General features: G+C 40.7%; 2 protein-coding genes across 9 annotated transcripts in view; one reads left to right on the forward strand and one right to left on the reverse strand.

The window, feature by feature from the left end:
* Nucleotides 1-9,544, reverse strand: part of emsy (EMSY transcriptional repressor, BRCA2 interacting) — a 16,524-nt gene extending 6,980 nt beyond the window's left edge. For 4 of the 6 annotated variants that reach the window (XM_032532921.1, XM_032532924.1, XM_032532922.1 and 1 more), the window contains exons 1-14: nucleotides 9,277-9,544; nucleotides 7,137-7,245; nucleotides 6,895-6,994; nucleotides 6,687-6,761; nucleotides 5,543-5,718; nucleotides 5,302-5,457; nucleotides 4,553-4,812; nucleotides 4,245-4,473; nucleotides 3,568-3,786; nucleotides 2,965-3,114; nucleotides 2,698-2,871; nucleotides 2,473-2,609; nucleotides 2,074-2,112; nucleotides 1,213-1,386 (exon numbers count right to left, since the gene is read on the reverse strand). In XM_032532921.1, the coding sequence (XP_032388812.1) occupies nucleotides 1,213-1,386; nucleotides 2,074-2,112; nucleotides 2,473-2,609; nucleotides 2,698-2,871; nucleotides 2,965-3,114; nucleotides 3,568-3,786; nucleotides 4,245-4,473; nucleotides 4,553-4,812; nucleotides 5,302-5,457; nucleotides 5,543-5,718; nucleotides 6,687-6,761; nucleotides 6,895-6,994; nucleotides 7,137-7,245; nucleotides 9,277-9,279 (2,001 nt within the window). In that variant the 5' untranslated portion in view covers nucleotides 9,280-9,544. The remainder of the gene's footprint in view (nucleotides 1-1,212; nucleotides 1,387-2,073; nucleotides 2,113-2,472; nucleotides 2,610-2,697; nucleotides 2,872-2,964; nucleotides 3,115-3,567; nucleotides 3,787-4,244; nucleotides 4,474-4,552; nucleotides 4,813-5,301; nucleotides 5,458-5,542; nucleotides 5,719-6,686; nucleotides 6,762-6,894; nucleotides 6,995-7,136; nucleotides 7,246-9,276) is intronic. The other 2 variants (XM_032532926.1, XM_032532925.1) reach the window with 1 other exon arrangement.
* A 1,552-nt stretch (nucleotides 9,545-11,096) lies between these two features.
* Nucleotides 11,097-21,948, forward strand: part of arhgef12b (Rho guanine nucleotide exchange factor (GEF) 12b) — a 36,241-nt gene continuing 25,389 nt past the window's right edge. For all 3 annotated transcript variants that reach the window (XM_032532917.1, XM_032532920.1, XM_032532919.1), the window contains exon 1: nucleotides 11,097-11,797. In XM_032532917.1, the coding sequence (XP_032388808.1) occupies nucleotides 11,766-11,797 (32 nt within the window). In that variant the 5' untranslated portion in view covers nucleotides 11,097-11,765. The remainder of the gene's footprint in view (nucleotides 11,798-21,948) is intronic.

Raw genomic sequence — 21,948 nt, forward strand, 5'->3', positions numbered from 1 at the left:
TCCCCATTAACTGAAAGACAACACCTACAGTGGTTGCTGGTTTCATTGTACAAGCCAATTATACGGTAGCTTCTGACAGGGGCAGCATTTGGTCACTGATTATAGAAAACTAAAACATAAAATCAAACTAAATACACCAGCTCTCACGTAACCATGTCCAAATAATCCATTCTCACTTTGCTATCTCTTGATAAAGTAGTAAAGCCATTACAGTTATTACAACTGGACACACGGAGACACACCCCACTAGGAAGTTCCCATCAGCTTTACCATTGGTTTAGTTTGATTGGTTTGGTTCAGTCTCACCGCTATCAACGGTGTTGTTTTAAGCCAAACAGCTCTGATAAACCCACTGTACACTACCTGTTCATTGCCAAACATGCGGACAGACATAGTTAGTTGCGAAACATAGTGAAGCATTTAGCAGCTAAATAGCCAGATATTTCTTTGTAAGTTGTATTTATACGGAAATATTATGTCAACGTTGTGTTCACAGCTTGCTCCACTGCCCACAAGTGGTCAAAAATCAATTAATATAGGTTTAATATGATGGGTCGGAAACTTGATCCTGATACATGAGACAAACACTGTGGTCTGCAGCTGTTTGACCTGAAAGAGCAGCAGACTAGGTTGCTGTCAGTCTGCCAGGCTCATGGATAACATTTAGTTCAACACTCATTTCTCCCCTTGAACGGGGGAAGTAAATGAAGGAAGAAAAAAAAAGGTCAGTGTTAATGTCCCAGTGGGAATTTGTCGGTCTGAAGAATTGGGGCAGTTTCTCTTCTGTTTAAATGGATGCATGTATGCTTCAATTACTAGATGTAACTTCTCCAGAAAATATCAAGTGCCAATGAAGAAGAAACGTTTCTTATTTTTTTCCCCTACAATTAATACTGTACAGCAGACATTACACTTGTGGTTACCTGATGTCAGTGATTAAGTCATATGAATATCCCCTTGATGTTAGTCATATGATTACCTCATTGGCATGTGGTTAACCAGGATCTAATGACAACATTTTAATTCAAAGCCTGTGAGTGGGAAATTCTTTAAGTGGTAAATGGAATATTTCTGAGCCGTTGGTTGGTTGTTAGAAAATACTAATTATTAAAAAGGTTCAGCAGGGTCTGTTTTATTTATGTAAATAACGAGAATAAAAAGAAGAAAAGGGAAAAGCAAAGAGAAACATTAGATAAGCTGGTGGTGCCTCACCTGTGTCTTGCCCTGCTGGCCGTAGACGATCTTGGTTGGGATGATCTTGGTGGCGGTGGACTGGGATCCAGAGCTCATGCCTTTGGGCTGGGTGACAATCATCTTGGTAATGGGTCTCGAGGCAGTAATGATTGCTGGTTTGGTCCCCTGAACAGCCTGCAGGCCCTTCTCACCCTAAAGCACAGTTTATTACAACAAAGAACGTGTTTTTGTTTTTTAAATCTCACAGGACATGTGCAATATCCTTGTTATTGACTGTGTCACTGTTCTGTCGTGTGGCTACGTATTGTTTTAAGTTGATTGCAGCTGTGTGTAACAGTATAGCCCACGCAAAATTTCCCCTTGGGGACGTTATATGGGAACATATATCCGACTACAAACAGTAGCAAGGGAAAAAAACAGGAATGTACACTAGATACTGTCAACTGAAAATACTCCTGTGTAACAAAGTTACTCCAGGTCTACACATCTATATGAACCTTTACAATTCATCTTAAATAAAAATTTAAATTTATGTCGTTACAAAAAAAGTTTCTCTTTAGATACTAAAAATAGCTATATCATTTATATATTTTTCATTTAAAGCAGAAGTTTTGACAGAGCCAGGCTAGCTGTTTTACCCGTCTCCAGTCTTTGTGCTAAGCTAAGCTAATGAGACGCTGGCTGTAGCATCATATTTAACAAACAGACATATGAGTGATATCAATCTGCACATATAACTCTGCACCAGTAAACAAATAAGAATATTTCCACAAATGTTGGACTATGCCTTTAAAAACACAAATGCAACATATTACTGTATTTAACACATTTTAAAACCCAGAATTCAGGAAATGTAATATAATAAAATGTTGAGAGGACCTTTATGTAGGATATGAAGTTTTCTAACTTTGGCGACACCTAGTGGTTGTATCAAAAAAGACAGTGTCACAACAGTGAAATTAAAAGGATAAAATCAACATACAAACTGCACCAACTTTGTTTTTACAAAAATTAAAACTACAAATAAACATTTATGCTATCAGAATAATTATAAATATGATTTAGTTTATTTACAACCATTTTCACTACACATTCACTGATTATTTTCTCAATTAATTGATTAATTGTGTGGTCTGGAACGTTCCAAGAGCCCATGGTGGTGGTGTCTTGTTTTGTCCAACCAATCGGACCAGTCATATATTTACATTTGAGAAGCTGGAACAATTGAATAATTGGCATTTTTGCAATTGTCACCAATTATTGTGTTGTTTCACTCACCCCAGCGTTTAAAAGCGTGGTGACCACATTTTTGCCAGGTAGTCCTTGGATGGTTGCTCCTTTTCCAGTGGTTTTCTGAACCACGATGACATTTGGCTTGGAGGTCATTGGGATGGTAGTGATCTTAGTTGTTGTGCCTGTTGCAGAGGTAAGACATTATTTTTTATAAAAACTGCACAGGTTATGTAAATTCACAGCAATATCAATCTCTCCTCATTGACTTACCAGAGACAATGTTACTGCTGATGATCTTCCCGCCCAGAGTGGCCAGAGACTTGGGCACCACTGTGATGATGCTGCCGCTGGTGGTCTTGACGTAGGTGGTCCCCCCGCTGGATGCCGATATTCTGGCGCCGATGCTGGGGCTAACAGTCGGTCTCGTATAGGTGGCCTGGGTGGCTGCATACAGAAATACATTGTTGCCATTTAATAACTAGGCCTGCATATCAAACCCCATCATTGTTGAGTACAGGTGAGTTTTGCATCACTCACCTGTGGCCTGAGTAACCAGTTTGGTGGTCATGATGGCTCCGTTGCTACTGACAACCATGATGGGGGACGAGCTGCTGCTGGACAAAGCCACTGATGACGGCTTGGGTAGGATTTTGCTGGGCTGAACCTGCTGAGTGATTATCTTGACCCCTGTGAAAGCACCCCACAGACAATATATTGACTCAGTTCAAAGAATGAAACCGTCTTATCTTGTGCAACATAATCACATTAAGTTATTTTTCTGCAAAAACTCAAACTAAGTAAGAAAGAGGTTTTAAAAGGCTGGTGTATTGAGGGTCTCTGTTGGTCTTAATGTTAAAGAGTTATGTATTTGACCAAAAAATAAAAAATAAACTTATTTTGCCACAAAGTACCTACAATTTCTGCTTACTAATTAGCATACATCACAAAGTAATAAAGAAAGATATAAAGATAGAGATGTATAAAAGGAGATGAAGAAAATAGAAGAGACAAAGAAAAAGAATGATAAAGGTAGAGCTGAAGAAAAATGATAGAGAAATAAAGAAATAGAAACAGAAAGAGGCAGAAAAAGATAAAGAAGTAAAGGGAAAGATAGATTGATAGATAGATTGGTATTCTTACCCGACTCTTGTTTGATCTGAATGGTGGGCTTGGAGCCCGGTGACGTGCTGGTGGTCTGGGTCTGGCTGACACTACAAACTCCCATAGATGAGCTCTGCTGCAGCTGTTTGGGTGACTGCTGTTTGGGGAACTGGGCCAGGATCTGGGCCGGCGACCCCACCAGGGTCTTAGGTGAAGGAAGTCTGGCGGAAGCCACCTTCACCCCGGCTGAAGAGGCACCTACGACAGTGAACACCCTACTGTTAGGCTAACACAGCAAGGAGCTCAAACAGTTTGGCAACAGAAATCTGGAGTGACAACAAGAGCAAATGTGTTTAAGTCTATCTACTAATGGGCTGTTAAGTACATTTTCTTCAAAAGCAGTGTCATTAAGACAATTTTTACACGTTTGGATCAAATTTCTTTCGGTTGGTTTATGATAAACCAAGTACAATTAGTACTCTGCTATATAGCTGAAAGTATTAAAATGCCAGAAATGTGATGCTTCAAGCCTTCCATTTGCTGTTTTTTATCATCTTACATTATTGTAAAACGAATATATGTGGATTTTGGACTGTTGGACAGATTTAAAAAAGCAATTTGAAGACATAAATGTGGGCTCTGGGAAACTATGATGACTTTGAAAAGGCTCCTTATATGGCTCGCATTAATTATACAGGTGCAGAGGAAGGACCTACATGTTGTTGACATGACCACTGAAGGAGTAGAAGAGACCATTGTGGTCACTGCGACCGTGTTGGAGGAAGGGCTGACGCTGGCTGGGAAGACCACCGTCTGTTTCTGGGTGGAAGCGGTCAGCATGGAGGTGGAGATCAGCTTGGACAGAGCGGCGTTGTTGTGAGCGTGAGACTTGGACAGGATGTTGGGCACAAAGTTGGAGCTGGGAGACGTTGTCACGATTATCACCTGCAGAAAAGATGAGACATTTAAAATTCACGTTTTGCTTGGAGAGATGTGTTAGAGTGTGGGAACAAGCATCACTCACCTTCTGCGTGGTGGTATTGGTGGTCTGGATGGTGGGCTTAGTGAAGGTGATCTTGACGGGGGACAGGTGGGGCGGCAGCGAGTTGGCGATGCTCTGCATGATGTTGCTCATCTTGGGGCTGCCGCTCACCGGTACCGTGATGTTCTTGGATATCGGCGGAGACACCTTGGAAACCTCCTTCAGCATCACCGGCGACGAGCTGGACGAGTTTGTCCGCCTTCGCTTGCGAGGCTTCTCATCCTCGTCGGAACAGCTCACACCTGCGAGGGAAACGGGCGAAAGGAAATTCAGGGGATTGTAGGGGTGACAGAAGTTCTGTCTATGGCTTATCAATTAATCCGCCGATAATATACTTGATTAATTTTTAAGTCTAAAAAACATCAGTAAATAGTGGAACCAAAGATGACGGTTTAACCAATAGTCCAACAACTAAAATATATTGAATTCACTATAATTAAGCACTATATGTTTGGCATTTTTGTTTGAAAATTGAAAACTATTAAAGCAATTAATAACTGACTATTTATTTTCTGGCAATTGATTAATCGTTGGCAGCAGATGCTTGTGGAATTTAATCCAACAGATTCTACAAGACACTGTGAGAAAACTTCAATCCCTGCCAGTTCAGTGATACAAGAATGATGTTTGTAATCTGTAAACAAGCGTTGTAGCGCAGCCGTCAGGCTGATCAGTACACAGGGCCTGAGCAGAGCAAAAGTTTAAATTGATTTTATAATGCTGACACTCACTTTTTACATAAACAGTGCTCCCGCTGGGCAACACCACAACGTTGGATGAAGGACTGGGTGGTCGTGGGGATTTTACAGTTGCTCCTATGGTGCCGCTGGTCGCTGTAGCGCTGGTTGAGGTGCCGGTGGTGCTTGTGTAGGAGTAACATACAACCACTGCAGGGGGGAAATTAAACATGTCATTCAACATCTAATCTGTTTTACAGCACCCTTAGTCTCATACGAAATGATGCTGGCCCACCTTCTTTGTTTCCCGTTTCAGCTGGCAACAGAAGGGAGGCATTCTGATTGGCTGTAGCACTGGCCACAGCATTAGCGGTCACAGTAAATGCCGTCTGAGGGACCAGCCTCGGCATCAAGGGAACAAGCCGCCGTCCTTCAATGGACCATTCGGACGAGCTGTTAGGACCTGACATACTGAAAAAGATGTCATGCACAGTTCAGTAATTTGACATTACAAACTACAGTTCCCAGTCCAGTGGTGAGCATATGGGAAACAACTTCACATTATAAAGCAGACATGGCTTAGTAAAGGCCCAGACACACCAACCCGATAATCGGCCGTCGAAGGTCAGTAACTTGAGTCTGTTCAGTGTTTTCCGTGCCGTTGTCAGTCAGAGGAGGAACTGTTGGCCTTCATTTTGACTGATTTGACATGTTTAATCGGAAGGCGGGCAGTTGGACTCAATGACCAATCTGATTGGTAGAGGGCTAACCCAGAAATGATGAGTATGACAACACCTCTCAAAATCTGACAAATCTTTTAAACTGACCTTTGTCAATCTAAAATGAAGACAGATTCAGCAACTGCATGGCCTATTTCTTGCTTTAAATGTTTTCAGAAATACGGTTTGGTGAACTATTTTTGTAAAATATGAGATCATATTCCGAAGGAGCCGCCACGACAGCCTGTCTTTGAAATTCCGTTAAAGCCAGACCCTGTGACGCGTTTGTCCAATCAACTGCTAGTTTTCAGTTTTTCAGCGATAATACAGATTAGCGTCGCCTGCTGTTATGGAAACATATTACATCTCGCGCACACGCCGAACGTACGCTCATGTTGGCATCTCTTCGGTGTGTTCCTAGGCACTTTTTGACTCGGGCTGGCCGTTGGGTTGGTGTGTCAGAGCCTTAAGTTTGAAGGAGAAATAGTGACACAAATGTACAATAAAAAGATCTGAATGGTCAGACAGGTGTCGCACCATAATTAATGAAAAAGTTTTGAACTCACAAGGACACCATTTTATTAGCTCATTGTTGCTGAAATCAGCATGCTGGAAAGTGGATCGTTCGACATTCTTCTGCTTATTTGCTATATTACTCCACATACTGTAAGGTACTGCACACGACGAATGACACTCCTACATGGCCGGTTATACACTTACTGATATGCAATGGTGGTGAGGCGTTCATCATTGACAGCCCTGCGGACTTCTGCACGATGGCGCTCTGTTGAGATACTGGGAGGATGAGGGAAATGATGGGTGGACAAAATGGTGCCGCACACGTTAAGTAAATCAAAGTGTTTGTGCAAAGGTTGGATAAATTGTTTCTCTCAATGATCAAATTGTAGAATATGTAGGAAACAACTACCCAAGGATTTTAGTGAGTTCTCCGAGCAGATCCTTCTTGTCCTTTGTCAGGTCTCCTTGGGCTCGCAGGGCACTGATAACCCCAGCATAAGCCTCCAGCTCTGGGAAACACACATCAATGAAACCAAAAAGGATGCAAGTCCAGTCAGATAAATTAACATATGAATTTCTTGGCCTGATTGTGTGTAAATGCTGTTAACAGCGATGGTCCTCCAGTATTTATTTTGTATTGCATGACCTTACCAAGTTTACGGAGAATTCTTTTGCATTCATCCCTGCCCAGGTCAAGGATGGTGGGCCATACCACAGGCATGGTACCAGTCAGCACCGGTTTCTCCAGCTGAATCATGGGCTAAGTAGAGAGGAAACGAAACAATGCAAGATTAGACAACATTTAAGCATTAACCGTACCTTATAACCAAGGACTAGAGGCACTGACAGCTCTAACAGCAGAAAGCCATTCATGCTGATCATGTAACATGAGGTCCAAAATATGACGTTAGAAAGGGGGACGTTTGTCAAATGTTTACTTTTCGCAAAAGAAAAAAACTGCTCCTTTTTGTGCTATTTGTTCAATAAAACTGTGCTGATAAGGAAATGATATCCACGTTATATCAATATACAAAACAGATTGACAGAATTACTTTTGTGCTATCAACTTTACCAGAACCGTATGACTGATAAATAATCCTCTTTCATATCTAATTACTTGTGTTGTTGAGTGGAAGCGAGATTTTGTTGTTTTAAGAGGGCTTTTTGACAAATTTTAGTGTCCTTAAGTTTAATTAAATGAAACATTCCCTATAAAGACACTTTCTCTCAAAAGGAACTGCTGTGAGTAATCACTCTGCTGATTTACAATCATGCAGCTTTGATGCAAAACATGCAAAAAGGACAAAAGGTGCCATGTTTAGACGTTATGAAGAACAGAAGAGGAGTGCACTGCAAACCGTTAAGTTTTTATTAAGCAATGGGCAATTATTGAGCAATTGAGCAAACAGTCTTAGTGCTGCTGATGTTATTTTATTTTTCACATGGCATGCCATTACTTGATTACTCCACTGTTTTCATCTTAACAGAGTTTAGTCGACTTTGGTTAACTGTTACTGCTGAACAAATCAGCTAAATGATTCAATTACAAGTTACATCATTTACATACAGTTATGCTCTACACTGCCTTTAAATTGGCTGACAGTTGCTAAAATCTAACCTTTTTGGTTCAAAAAGCATTTCGATAAACAAAAAGTCATTTTTACAAAGCATTTGCTGGTCTGTCTCTACAGTCTGTCTCAGACATGCAGTTTATATCCCTAGTAGATTTCTTCAGTCACAAGGTGGAAATTTCCTCCATGTGCCTTAAGCACATAGAGGAAAGTCTGGAGAGATAGCATTCAGTGTTTATGCCCCGACAGAATGAAACCGTTGTTCTATCAACTGTCTGCTGATCTTAGACTTGCTCCGGGCACTGTGTTCTTTTAAAACCAAGCACACCATAGTTGTGTAGTATGTTTGTTTGTATTTTTTGTATGCATGGATGTCTCTGGTTATTTGAACATTTTGCTGTTTTGTTGCTATTTAAAGCACTGAGCTGCTTTTGTATGATATGGTGCTACACAAATACATTTAAATTGAATTTAGCTCTTCAAACATTGACAGTAGTGTATATTTATATTCATCGTAATTATAAAGGTTTATTTCAAATGCTATTTTGGATAAGAAATAATGAGATAAATGAGACATAGGGCGCCTTAAAGATGTCTTGGGAATGTAAACGATGTTGATGTGGTTCCTGATAAGGCTGGTGTTTTTATTGGTTGTCGGATAACAAGGGAGTTTTGGATATACAGATAATACTTGTTAGTAGGATCAATTCAGTGTTGGTTTTGAAACATAGAATTTAATGACAATAATACACAGAATGTCACCAGACTTTAAAGAGATGATGCCAAACTGCATTTACAAATCCAGCAGTTTAATTTAAACCTGTTTATTGCAACAGTCTTGACTTTATAACTGTTTACACTGACCAGTACCGCCCCCCAGTGCGCATCTCAGTAACTACAGTGGACGTGTAAGGCCAAACTCAAACAAATTGAGATGTTGTTTAACTCAATTGCTGCTTAGAGAAGATGTAAACGCCGAAAGTAAGAGAAAAGCCTTGCAAGCCTGCAGGTTTGTTCTACCACGTTCCGATATTTAAGGACACACAAAGAAACATTTGGCTGGTTTATTTTCTGGGTCAAAATCTGTCAACACAACGGAAGACGGCACGTTCGTGTTCATCAAACTGCATCATGCACAAATATGCAATAACGGTATAATACATTCGTAAAATATCCAGAGCGAGGCGTAAAATCTTGGCAGGGCCATTTCACTGTCTTACCATCCGTTAGCAGGGCAACTTCAAGGCTTTGGTTATTCCGATATCCAAACAAACATGGCTCACCATGAGACTTTAAGGCTAAACTACCGCATCGCTTAGTTATTCTGCGAAAAACTGCGGCAAGGAAAACAAAAGCTAAACTGCTGAAATTGCCCAATCTACCCAAAGATTTTCTAGTGTTTACGTTGCCTGCTAGCTAGCTGCGACTGGCCCGGATGGGTTTCTTCTTCGTGTGAGACGTACGGCTGCATCGTCTCTTCGGCCGGCGCTGTGCTGCCACCTCCAGGTAAGTAGACCGGTGGACTACGTTTTTAATGCGGCCAAACCCACATCAGCAGACCGCTCCACGCTGAACACCTTAGAACAGCGGGGGGGGGACTCTTATCCTGCTAGTGTAATAAATTGCTGTGAGCTGGCAGAACATAACGTAGCCAAATAATGGAGATTATTCCTTCAGATTGCTATGCAATGCCAGAAAATCTCAGATTTGAACCGGGCAGATACATCAGTTTTCATCAGACTCACCCTGGGTCGGGTTAATTAAGTCGCCAAAATACCCCCCGCATAACAAATCCGCCACTTCACCGTTAACTGTCAAACCACTAAACATGTATGGAAATGAACACCTCTGTTTAAATGTTAAATTAGACACGAGACACCACCGTCTCTCTCTCTCTCTCTCTCTCTCTCTCTCTCTCTCTCTCTCCCCAACGGGCCGGGTGGGTAGCGCACTGCCGTCCATGACGCTAATGTCTGATACTCCCATTGTCATTGTGTTATTTTGTGATAACATTCTGAATCTGCAGGGTTCTCATTCAGGTAAATACAGTAGTGCAATCTTCCTCTGATGTAGCCTACATTGTGCGTCACAGCATAGGCTACAGTGGAGTTGCGTATTAAGTTGTTTGGGGTCCTAGACCTTTTTCTGAGACAATTTCAACTGGTTATAGCAAAGTTTAGGATTGGTCTTCGCTATAGTTGTAGGGAATATATCTGCTGATTTAATGTTCTCCTAACACTATCTTTAAAAACGTTTTTTTTTTTTTTTAAATTCACTGCATATATAAAAATGCAGTAGGCACACTTTATTGTAAACTAGGAATGCTTTCAAAAATAATGATTGTTTTTTTTATCAACTTACAAAATGCAAAACGAGCAAACAAAAGAAAAATCTAAATCACATTAATATTTGGTGGTACTACCCCTTGGCCTTCAAATCAGCATTAATTCTTATAGGTACACTTGCTAAAAGTCGGGCAACGTAAGGATCGTAGACGCAGTGGTCGGCCAAGGAGACTTGGTGCAGCAGATGTAAAACCCATCAAGCTAATTTCCTTTCAGAGTCGGAAGATGTCCAGCAGTGACATCAGCTCAGAACTGGCAGAAACCAGTGGGACCCAGGTACACCCATCTGTCCGGGGGTAGTCTGGCCAGAAGTGGTCTTCATGGAAGAGTTGCTGCCAAAAAGCTTAATATAACCTTTAAAATACATTTACCTTACATTTTCCTCATACATTTGTCAAAATAGATGAAGCAGAGTAAAAAATAGGCTAGCCTACATTATTTCCCTCTAAGTAGAAGTGGAGTAGAAGTATAAAGTAAGATAAAAATGAAAACACTTAAGTTAAGTACAATTACCTCAAAACTGTACCAGTGAATGTACTTATTACACACCACCACTTTTTATTAGTGAGTAAACGTCAAATAAAACCACATCATCGCTATCATATCTGACAGTTTAGCGAAGTACGAGGAGCTCTTGAACGCAACAGGATGGAAGGTGGGTTTTTCTCCTCTTTTTGAGTCTTTTTTGGGAGGGGGGACAAAGCATTTCCTTTTTTCCCCGTTTTGCATCAAATGTGGAGCAAAAAGCCAGACTGTCGTACACACTGAGTGGAGATTGAAGTGAACCGAGGAGGATGCTACAGAAACTCACCGCGGGAGACTCTGGACGTTCATTTTGGATTTAGCAGCCAAAGTTTGACGTAATTCTTCCCAGGATAATCAAGAATAGGCTAGAGTGTCATCGTGGAAGTATTTCCTGAGGAAAAATAGAGATATCCTCAATTTGGACTTGGAGGTAATCTGAGAAAGTCAGGCAAACATTTAAAGCAAGCTGTGTGCAGTAGCTGACGGTTTTTCAGATGTCTCTGCTGATGCCGACAGCGGATGTCCAATGAAACACATTCCCACCCCAAAGGAAAAAAGTAGCATTTTTCTTTATTTCTTGTAACTCTGTGGATTTTTGGGATATATACATGACTATAACTTCAATCGTCGTTCCCCGCTGGGATTATTCAACCAACACAACCATTAGAATAACGGGATTTTTAAACTGTAGTCTGGGAATAACAACTCTTCGACGTTTCTGGATATGGACGGACACCAAGGAGACAAATTAAAAGAGCCAATCTAATAAATAGGATTAAGACTTTATCATAAACATGTTATTTGGGTGAAGTCGTCGGAAACTCGTAAGGGAAGCCCCAATGAGTGGCACACAGTCAACACTCACTGACAGGTAGGCTAATGCTGTTTTTCTTGATTTTTTTTTTTCTTTTTGTCGTTGCTATTTAAAAACAACATCAAGTTGGAATGGTTTTTTGAAACGGTTTAAGAATGGCAACACAGACGCATCACGCCAAACTCCATTTAAAAAAAACTCAATTTAAGGTTATATTACTCGTTGGGAATCATGCGTAACTAGCAGAACAACATTTTACCATTTAGTTTGGTATTTTGGTAAATTCGGCAAAAAAATGAACAAACAAAAAAGCCCCACGTTTTTTAATTTTTTTAATTTAGCTTGCCCTCTTCACATCCAATTGTGGTAATAGAGGATGTCCAATGGGATCGGTAGGGAATATCATTTAAAAGTTGAGTTTTAGTCTATCTAAAGGGGCTGGATCTACACGATGCACGCCGAACAGCATTCAAGCCTTTGATAATACATGTGAGCTTTTAAGGTATCTTTTAACTTCAGTGTCTAATCTGGGACAACTCAGGTGAAGTTAAAATACACAGACTTCTTAACGGAGACTGTGGTCTCGGTATTTCCCCCTTTCCCTACTTGATGTCAAGTTCTCCTTCCCAGCCAACAGGGGTCATTTTCCTGGAGCGATTCATTCTTTACTTGTGACCCCTAAAAGGTTACCTTGTATTAGAGGTTCCTGCATATTTTTTTCTGTTCATAACCTCCAGGACAAGTGCACCCTGGTCTGAGACAATTTCTTTATTGTCTGCCTTGACTGAAGGTATTGAAACATCTCTGTGTAAGTTGTCATGGAGGGTCCAATGGGGATTCAGCAGACTCTTCCCATATGTAGTCACATTAGTTATCTGTGATTATCAACAGGGTTAATCCACGAGTCTCCCTGACAGCAAGTCTTTGTAACAGACTGCAGCATTGTACAGTTAAAATGCTCATTAACCTGTATATGTCAATACAAATCGATTGTATGATCCTATGACTTGCTTTTTATTGATCACATTAAAAACAGGCTGATGTAAGGAACATTTATTTCGTGCCATTTTCCATGTAGTTTTTGGCAGGAAAATAAGTCCCTGATAAAGTCCTGCAGCTCCGGAGTTTATTGGTACCAACTTGAAACGTGTCGGTAAGAACCATATGAGGGGAATTGTTTTTCGAAACCATTAATGGTTGACTTTGAGCTTTTTAGATTCCACCCCACATAAGCCACTTGTGTATTTTTACACTCAGTAATCAGGAGTTTCCTCTGAGGAAATGCCAAAACAAAGGCACACATGACTGCCTCAGAAAGTCAAACAAAGTAATTTGATTTCTTGAACTCAAGCCTGCAGAGAAGACTGAGCTGTTCATCTGCTTTGCTGCGTTTGTAACAAGACTGGGCCTCATTTTGTGTAGTTTGGATTCTCTGTTATGTTTCCATCACAAATTCCACATAAAGACCATATACAGTTAAAACAGACTGTGGAAGTGGAAAGCATGACACACACCAAAGGACAGACTTAAAGGGAAAGTCTACCCTGAAATGGATTTCACAGATATAGCTGCAGCTCAGGTTGGATTTGCTAGATTTATTATGACATGATAAGATGAAATGCAAAAATGACTATTGCATTTTTAGCATTTAAAGGTATAATATGTAACTTCTCTGCATTAAAATGTCTAAAAAGGACTAGACTCATGTTACATATTTCATTGCGTTTTGTACTTGCATTATCCCAAATGTTTCCAACAATGTACAGACCCAGAGAAATCTGTCATTTCATTCAAGGGCACGGCCTGTTGTATTTGGTCCCTGTCACGTGTTGGTGGCATTATATCCTCTTTGCACATGCGTCAAGCATTGTGGTTGTCTGCCGGAAGCTGTAATGCAAATGCATCCAGTTTTAAGCCACATTTGTCAAAAGGGTGGAAAAGATGATCTCAAGCCAGCAAGGCCATCTCTGCGGTCATCTGATGACTACGAGTCGCTCATCAGAATATGGAAATGGCCTCACTGGTCTCCTGCTGACTCTGCTAATCTGGCCAGCAGGTTTTCAAATGTCAACATCAGAGGAAACACAGAGGAAAAGGTTAAGATGCAAACCTATGGCTAAGATCTCGACTACATGGACAAGCAAGACCACCGAGGGGCACCAAGGGGTCAGCTGGGTGACCTCCGTGCCTGTGTTGGTTTCCAGCGGGATGTCATAGCTGTGGTGTCCTTACGCTGATATTTGGCTGGATCCTGGAGTGCCGGTGCCATTCAACCGAGTGACTCTATTTGTGTGTGCTGACAGACAGTCACATTCTGCTTTATGATGAATCATGCACAAGTTGAAGGAGTTGATAGGATTACATTTCACTGGAATTTTACCTTGTACTTAGACTGGGTAAACCCCGCCCACTCTGCCGGCGATTTGATTTTGCCCTGCAGCTCGGTCTGGAAACCTGCGCGTTTAATTCTCCTGCTTCAGTACCCAATTTTGTGGGAACCAATCACAAACTGGCTTATCTACCTGCGCTATTGGCGGGTTTAACACAATGACGATAGAGAAGCGACCAAGCGCAGCAACACGTTGATGCCGCTGTCGCTTCTACGTCACCTGGATCGTTGGTCTGATCAGTTAAAGGACTTTCCAATTGCGTACAGAGTCATTTAAACTATGCCCGTTGGTCACGAATCTTCATAATGGGCAAGATTCCAGATCGGCCCATCTGAGCTTTCTCAAAGCCACAGCAGGATACCCAGGGCTCGGTTTACACCTATCGCCATTTCTAGCCACTGGGGGACTAAAGGCAGGCTGGGGGAATGCATATTAATGTTAAAAAAAAAAAACATAAAGTGAAATTTTCATACATGGGACCTTTTAAAGTTCTGAATCACTACTAATGCTTTAACATGTAAGTAGCATTTCAATGTTACATCTGGTTGGATAGTTTAATCACACATACAGTATTCTATTTTAGAAATTGATCACACGTTTTGTTTGTAAAATCTTCATCTGTAACTTCAACTGCCAAATGCATTTAGTAGAATAAAAAGTGACTTTTCTCTCTGAAATAGCTAATTTAAATACTTAACTAAAATAAAAGTACTGAAAGATTGTACTTAAGAACAGTACCTACTTGGTACTTTAAACCGTTGCGGACTCCTGTACTACTTAAAAAAGAAAAAAGGGTTCAGTTGCCTGGCAACATTTGTACCAACTCCAGCAGTGGTTATGTCACTTCCTGGACGTTGTTCAAGGGTTTCTCAGTGAGAAGAATTCAGTTTGAGCAGCCTGCAAGGTCTCTCCTAACATTTGTGATATTTTACTGTCTGGATGTGAAACCCCCCAGCATGGGACATGTTCTCCTGTCTGCCTAGCTTCGAGGGATGGACTAAAACCACTGTAGATCACTGCGTAGGGCTTGTTGGGCTCACAGTAATTTTACTAGTAAAAGTGACTTAAGGCACAGCACAGAGTTTCCTGGAGGTTTGGTAGAAGCAACTGGCCTTTTAGGCCTTTTAAAGGAAAACTACAGTTTATTGAACTTTGGTTTTATTTTCATAGCTCTGGCCAATGCTTTTATCCTGTCTGTACTCTCCAAAGTAATTGCTGAGATCTGTGAACACAGCAACATTGCTAATAAATAGGTCCAATAGGGCAACAAGCACGATCAGACAGGTTTTAAAGAAGCCAAAGGATTAGTCAAAATGAAAGCAAACAGTAAACTAATTAAACAAACCGTCTATTATCCATCATGGTTTATATACATGCTCTAATGCTGTAGTTGTGTAATCACATGGTTTTCCTGTGCAGCAATAGGAATAAGTAGCATGACCTTTCTGGAGAGGTCTGTTTGTTTATAACTTTTCTGATCCTGTTTCCTTGTGGACATCACAAGCCATTTACTTTTACAATTTTTGCAGGAACCTTCCCCCGGAACGAGGAACCTTCATTAGGTTTCTACCGCACGGACAAGGGTTTAAATTTAGTTCCCGAAAAGTCCCTGATCGAAGGGTGGTACTTTACTGAATGTACAGGAACCTTCGGGGTGGGGTTTGCATGGATGACTGTTGCTGATTGGTCAAACACACACACACACACAGCACGGCGGCTTCAACTTTCAACTGCTTCATTCATATAACAAGGAAGTACTCTCATTACGCTTTATGACCAATTAAGGACAAGGGGAGAACATTTCTCTTTGTTTGATAACAGAAGAGAGAGAGAGAGAGGATGCGGACAGGGATGAGGAGAGGGAGAGAGAGGGGAGCGAGAGAGATGAGAGACGGAGAGATTCGCGAGAGAGAGAGAAGAGGAGAGGAGAGGGAGAGGAGAGAGGGAGAGTTCCAGGGAGAGAGCATGAGAGTGTGAGAGAGAGAGAGAGCGAGAGAGGAGGAGAGCAGAGGAGGAGGACGAGGAGAGAGCGACGAGAGAGAGGAGCAGAGAGAGAGAAGAGAGAGAGAGAGGAGAGAGAGAGAGAGAGAGGAGAGGAGAGAGAGAGGGAGAGAGGAGAGAGAAGAGAGAGGAGAGGGAGAGAAGAGAGAGATGAGAGAGAGGAGGAGACGAGAGAGAGAGAGAGAGAGAAGAAAATATTTGGTAAAACGAGCACTCGGTGGTGACCATAGACAAATTCCACTGCTGAACTTCACCCACTGGCTCGCTTTCCCTTGCAAAAATGAGCTGCTGCTGTAGGATTAGAGACTAATACATACATACAGATGCAAATACATGTAAATTTGGCACACAGAGGTTTTGTAGTGAAATCAGGGAGGAGGTGGGATGCAGCCAGGATGAGGCTTTTCAGAGTGTGGCCATTCAGAACAGGTATTAACTCTTTCCCCCATCGATGTGGTCAAACGAGACGCTACGTATGATTCGTGTAAACTGAACACCTTCAAGTTGTACATGTTCTAAGTAATGTCTGTTCTCCCTATTTTCGGCCAGAGACTAGTTTCTTTCATCTGTCCTCTTCAGTTTAATATGACTAAAACTGCCAGACTCATGCTTTTCATTTGTTTGTTTTATGACACAGAGTTGAGCCAAGTGTAAGGGCAGTGTTTAGATCGAGGGTGTGTGATCAATCTGAATGCCAGCAGGCTGTGGACCAGCTCTTTTGCTCTTTGTCACACAGTTTTGCTGATCTGTGTGTTTTCCCGCCCGCCGACCTCTCCTCCTCCACCCCCTTCACCCTCTCCACTCTCCACCCTACCCGGGCTGTGACGGGAAGTGGTGACATCACTGTTAAACAATGTCCGTCAGGCCCACCAGACTACTGGCCCTTCCTGACTGATACTGCTGCTGGAGACACATCAATGCAGGATGGCTACCAACCAGACAGCATGTACAGTACAATATAATTCTCACATCATCTATTCATCATCTATAAGTTTACTTTGAAGAATAATTGTTACTTTATTTCCTAATTTCAGTATTGTTTTACTATTAATGCCCATGGAGCGTGAACATCCTACCAACTATATTGTTAAGAAGTTGGATGTTTGTTTTGCTTCTTCACTTAAAGAACAGTATGCACCCTCATTACAAACTAAGTTACCAGTCAAATAATTATAAAATCAATAGATTGTTTTATCAATGCAGCACAGTAATCAAACCACTTGTAAGCCTACTGCATGGCATCTCAGCAACTAAACATGCTGTCGGTCTCTAGCTCTTGATCTCATCAAATTATTATTCCAAGGGAGAGTTATTTATGCAACTACCGTTCTATCAGAGATGGTACATAATACCAGGAAGAATCAAATATAACTCAACACTGAAAATTGATTTCTGTTTTTATGATTGGGGTGGTGTTGCATAGGCTGTTGTAGCTGTCTGGTGTCCTCTATGGCCCATCAGTCAAGTGATACTAACATAAGTTGATCTTTAATAAATCAACAGCAGTATGGAGCTCATTAAATATCATACCGATAATGTATGAGAGGGAGAATGTTAACATAAAAGCTGCAAAAGTTGATAATGCCCGACCTTGAAATAGTGTTAAAACACAATTCAAGTGTCTTAACATACTAACCACTGAATGGGATCTTGAGTGACATTTGTGCATGAACAAAAAAATGCGTCTGTGGCTGGAATTGTTTTTTCTTCTAGATTGATTTAGATATTGTATATATTATCACAAAAGACAAACAAAGTTTTATCATGACGGATAACTAAAGAGCAGGCAGGTCAAATGACATATGCTGTGCAGTAAGAAGTCTGCAATAATTACAGACTTTAAAGCGCCCATATTTTGCTCATTTTCAGGTTCATACTTGTATTTTAAGGTTGCACCAGAATAGGTGTACATGGTTTCATTTTCAAAAAACACCATAATTTGGTTGTATTGCACATTGCTGCAGATTCCGTTTTCACCCTGTGTGTTTAGGTCTCTGTTTTAGCTACAGAGTTAGACGTCTCACTTCTTTACTATCTTTGTTGGGAGTCACACATGCGCAGTAGCTCAGTAATGATAACATCAACTAGATAACTCTTTCTACAACTTTGGTCCGTACAAGGCAGGATTAGCTGGGAGACTTCTTCTAAACGAGGGGCATTTGTGGAATACCTGCAGAACAGGGACATGTAAGTAGTTCTTTTGGAGATTATGGTGAACTAGTGTGTGTTGTAGCAGCGTTTTGCCATTGAGAACGAGCGAGCATGCTAGTGCTAGCATGTGCTACGGTTAGCCACCTCGTCTCGGCTAGTTACGCAGAAATCCTTGGATTTTGAACAGCTCACCCGGAGACTAATGGCAGAGGACATCCAGAAAACATATCTCACTCAAAACAGCATGGATAGTTTTTTTTCCCCGAGTTTGTCTGCGTGTGGAAGCACCAGAGACACAAAATAACACCCCAAATCCCAGAAAAAGTGATTTTATTTTTTTTATTTTTATAATATGGGCACTTTAAACTGTGTTTGAAGGGTTTGTTGTGATGCTTTCTCCAGCAATTTCCCTTGGGATTCATACACTTCTTATCTTATATTCTGTGTACACTGACAGATAATAAATGTACAGTATTTACATTACATCATTCTTGGATAAGTCATCCCACAAAGAGTGGAAAAAGCCATCAAGATTCAAACTATGTGATGTGAAGTTATCAACATAATCATGATTTATGAGCCTAAGGGGGTTATCAACACTTCATCTGGTCTGGGAACATTTTGGAAATGAATGTTGCATTCACATGCTCCTCGGATGATTCCATTTCCAGAGTTGGGAAGTTAGTGAGGTTGTTCCAGACTTGTTGCTGCACCAGTGAAATATTAAAACGTTTCTTACCATAAACATTTACACACTTTTACTTTCCTCCGCCATGTTTCTTAATTTAAGTGTATGTATGTATGTATAAATGTACAGTATGTATTGTCCTCTCTGTCCTATTTCCTCCTCCCCCTGAGTGAGAAGTTGGATAGTTTGATGGCATGAGGAACAAAGGAGTCCTTGAGTCTATTAATTTATTTGTCCAATTTATTTTATTGATTACACAAGCTCCATGAGTGTAAGACCCAAACTTTAAGGTCTTTATCAAAACAACTGAAGCATCACACTGTTGTTGCAATTATTTCTTACCTTTTAATAGTGTTACATTAATTTGGCATGTAGCCGAATCATCAATTAACCATCACTGAGACATAAATCATATGGTATTTTACAATATCTCACCGCATTCATGATACACATTGAGGTCCAGTGTATGTAGTATGTGGACTTTTCGTTTGTTCCTCAGTGGGCTTTTGTCTCCAACCCTCTGGAGCTGAGTGCTTTGCCGTTATCATCCCAGAGGAATTGTCTGGTATTTTTGGCATTTGAGGCACAAGTTGATTGCTGCATGTTTTTGTTACTTCTTTGGAAACTGTGCAGTGAGAAACTAAAGAAAGTCTGAACAAATTAGCCAGCAGACCCATGTATCCCAGCCGCGTGACGCTAAACAATTACTAAATTAATGATTCCCCTTTTCCTGTGGTGCCGGTAAATGTTTCACATGGACATGTGAAACGTTTTCTTTTTGAAATTGTTAATTGGTGAACTACTGAACCTTTTGATGCTTCAAAAGTACTGTGCAGAACACCAGAAAAATGCTTACCTCTACAGCCATACCCCTGTTGGGAAGTGTCAGTGATTTGGTATATAGCATGGAAGCATATAGCATTTATCAAACATTTTTTGCCAAAATTAGACTATTACAAATTGGTATTGCCATAAATGCCGGCAAAAAAAAAAAGGCAACAAGAAATTGCAGTGCGGAAGTGCTACAAACATGTTCGCTGTCATTTTAATACACAGGTTTATTTTTCAACTGTTAAATGTCCCGCTCAGTACATATTTTGGTCATGATTCTTTAGAGCTGCTATTATTAATATTTTTCAATTGAACAACGTATGTAATGTGATGTAACACTCAGTTTGTGAAGTGAAAGGGGTCGCGTTGGGGTCAGCTTTGGTTAAAAACGCTGTGTCTGGCTGCAGTTAACGTTTCCATCTGCTTTGTTTTTACTGATAACAGCATCCAAAACCAGCTTAGGGAAATACTACACTGTGGATGGGAATTAGGTAGTTGTATAGTCACCTTTTTCAATGTAACCTGTTACCACAATAATTTTAGTTATTTATTATATATGCGCTTCTTGTGTCGTGACTGCAGGTAAGCTAGTTAGCTGGGCATCTTATGTCAGAGCGAGGGCTGAATGATATGGGAAAATTGCAATTCCTTTATATTATTTAGTATGCAATTTTTTTTAAAGTTCCTTATGTGCTTACTTCTGTATTATTATTATTATTATTATTATTATTGAAAAAATAAATATAGAACTTACTGACCTGTCAGTATTATAAACCAAACTATTATAAACTGTCCACGCTGACTTTGGCTTTACCACTTAAACCTATTCCTTACAATAGAGCTGGGCGATATGAAAAAAAATCTAATATCACAATATCTTTGACCACATACATCAATGTGGCGATATTGTAGGGTTGACTATTGTTGCTTTCACAAAATGTTAATAATTTTGATAAATAATTGCCAATAAAGTGTACACAATGTCTAAGTGGGTAAAGGCAAATAATAAAACAACTAAAACAATCAGCTAAGTTCAGAAAATGACGTCACTTTACTGTAATGCATCCTTTAAAACCAAGAAAAGAAAACACTTATGCCGTATGAGGATATTACGAAATTTAAAATTTGGGACAATATCTAGCTTCGTATATCAATGTAGATATAATACATTGCCCAGCCTTACTTACCATTGATCCCTGGGGGTTAGGTGGCATTGCTTTATAAATAGTGAGGCTCTCTCTTATGACGTGAAGAAATCCAGGCCTGTCAACTGTAGGCTTGCTGTGCCTACAGTTGAGGTTACTAAGATATGATTTGACTATTTGTGCACAGGGAAGGGATTTAGGAACCAATTATAAACCTCTCTCTCTCCTTGCACCCATAAACCATGCTTTCAGGTGTCTTGGTACAGTACATTTTGAATAAACCGTTTCATGAATGTGCTTTTAATATATCTGAAGCTGAAAGCTGAATTCCTTCCTCTTATCCACCAGTATGTACTTAGCTGCTTGCCACCCACTGAGCAGGATGCAATCTGTCTTTGTCTCACCATGTCTTATCAACTGCTAATCTCCAACCACAGCAAGGAGGCTCCCCTAAGTGGGCCTTCCAATCTCACAGAAAAAGAGGTTACCATCATAACTCTCTCTCCTACTCAACATAATGTCCCCCTTTTTAGTTTGTACCCGTGGCACTTGTGTTGTGTCTAGGAGAGTAGGCTCAGTTTCTGGTCTGGTTCATTTATCACATATACTTGGTTTTTGTGTCCTCTATTTGTCTGAATTACGATGTCCTAGGATTTCATTTATCTCATCTTTAGCTAGTTTAGACATGGTTGTTCACACACTCTGGGAGCTACATGTAAGATAAAATTTCCTCAGCCTTAGTCTTCTGTCTTTCCTCAAAGACACATGTGCGCCTCCTCCTTCTCGTCTCCCTCCTCCTTTTCTTTCCCAGCCTTCTCACACATTCAGGAAACTGGAGCCGAGCCAAGAACCCTGGTCTCCGTTTCCGGGAATCTGTCCCACAAAGCCACAGTATAGTAAGTTGGCTCTGACGTTGGAGCCATTGTTAAAAGCCCAGGGCCCCCATTGTCCATGGGAGGAACAGCAGCACAAACAAAACCCCCTCTTGCGGAACGAGTAGGA

The sequence above is a fragment of the Etheostoma spectabile genome, chromosome 13 (genome assembly GCF_008692095.1).
Source record: "Etheostoma spectabile isolate EspeVRDwgs_2016 chromosome 13, UIUC_Espe_1.0, whole genome shotgun sequence".
Taxonomy (NCBI): Eukaryota; Metazoa; Chordata; class Actinopteri; order Perciformes; family Percidae; genus Etheostoma; species Etheostoma spectabile.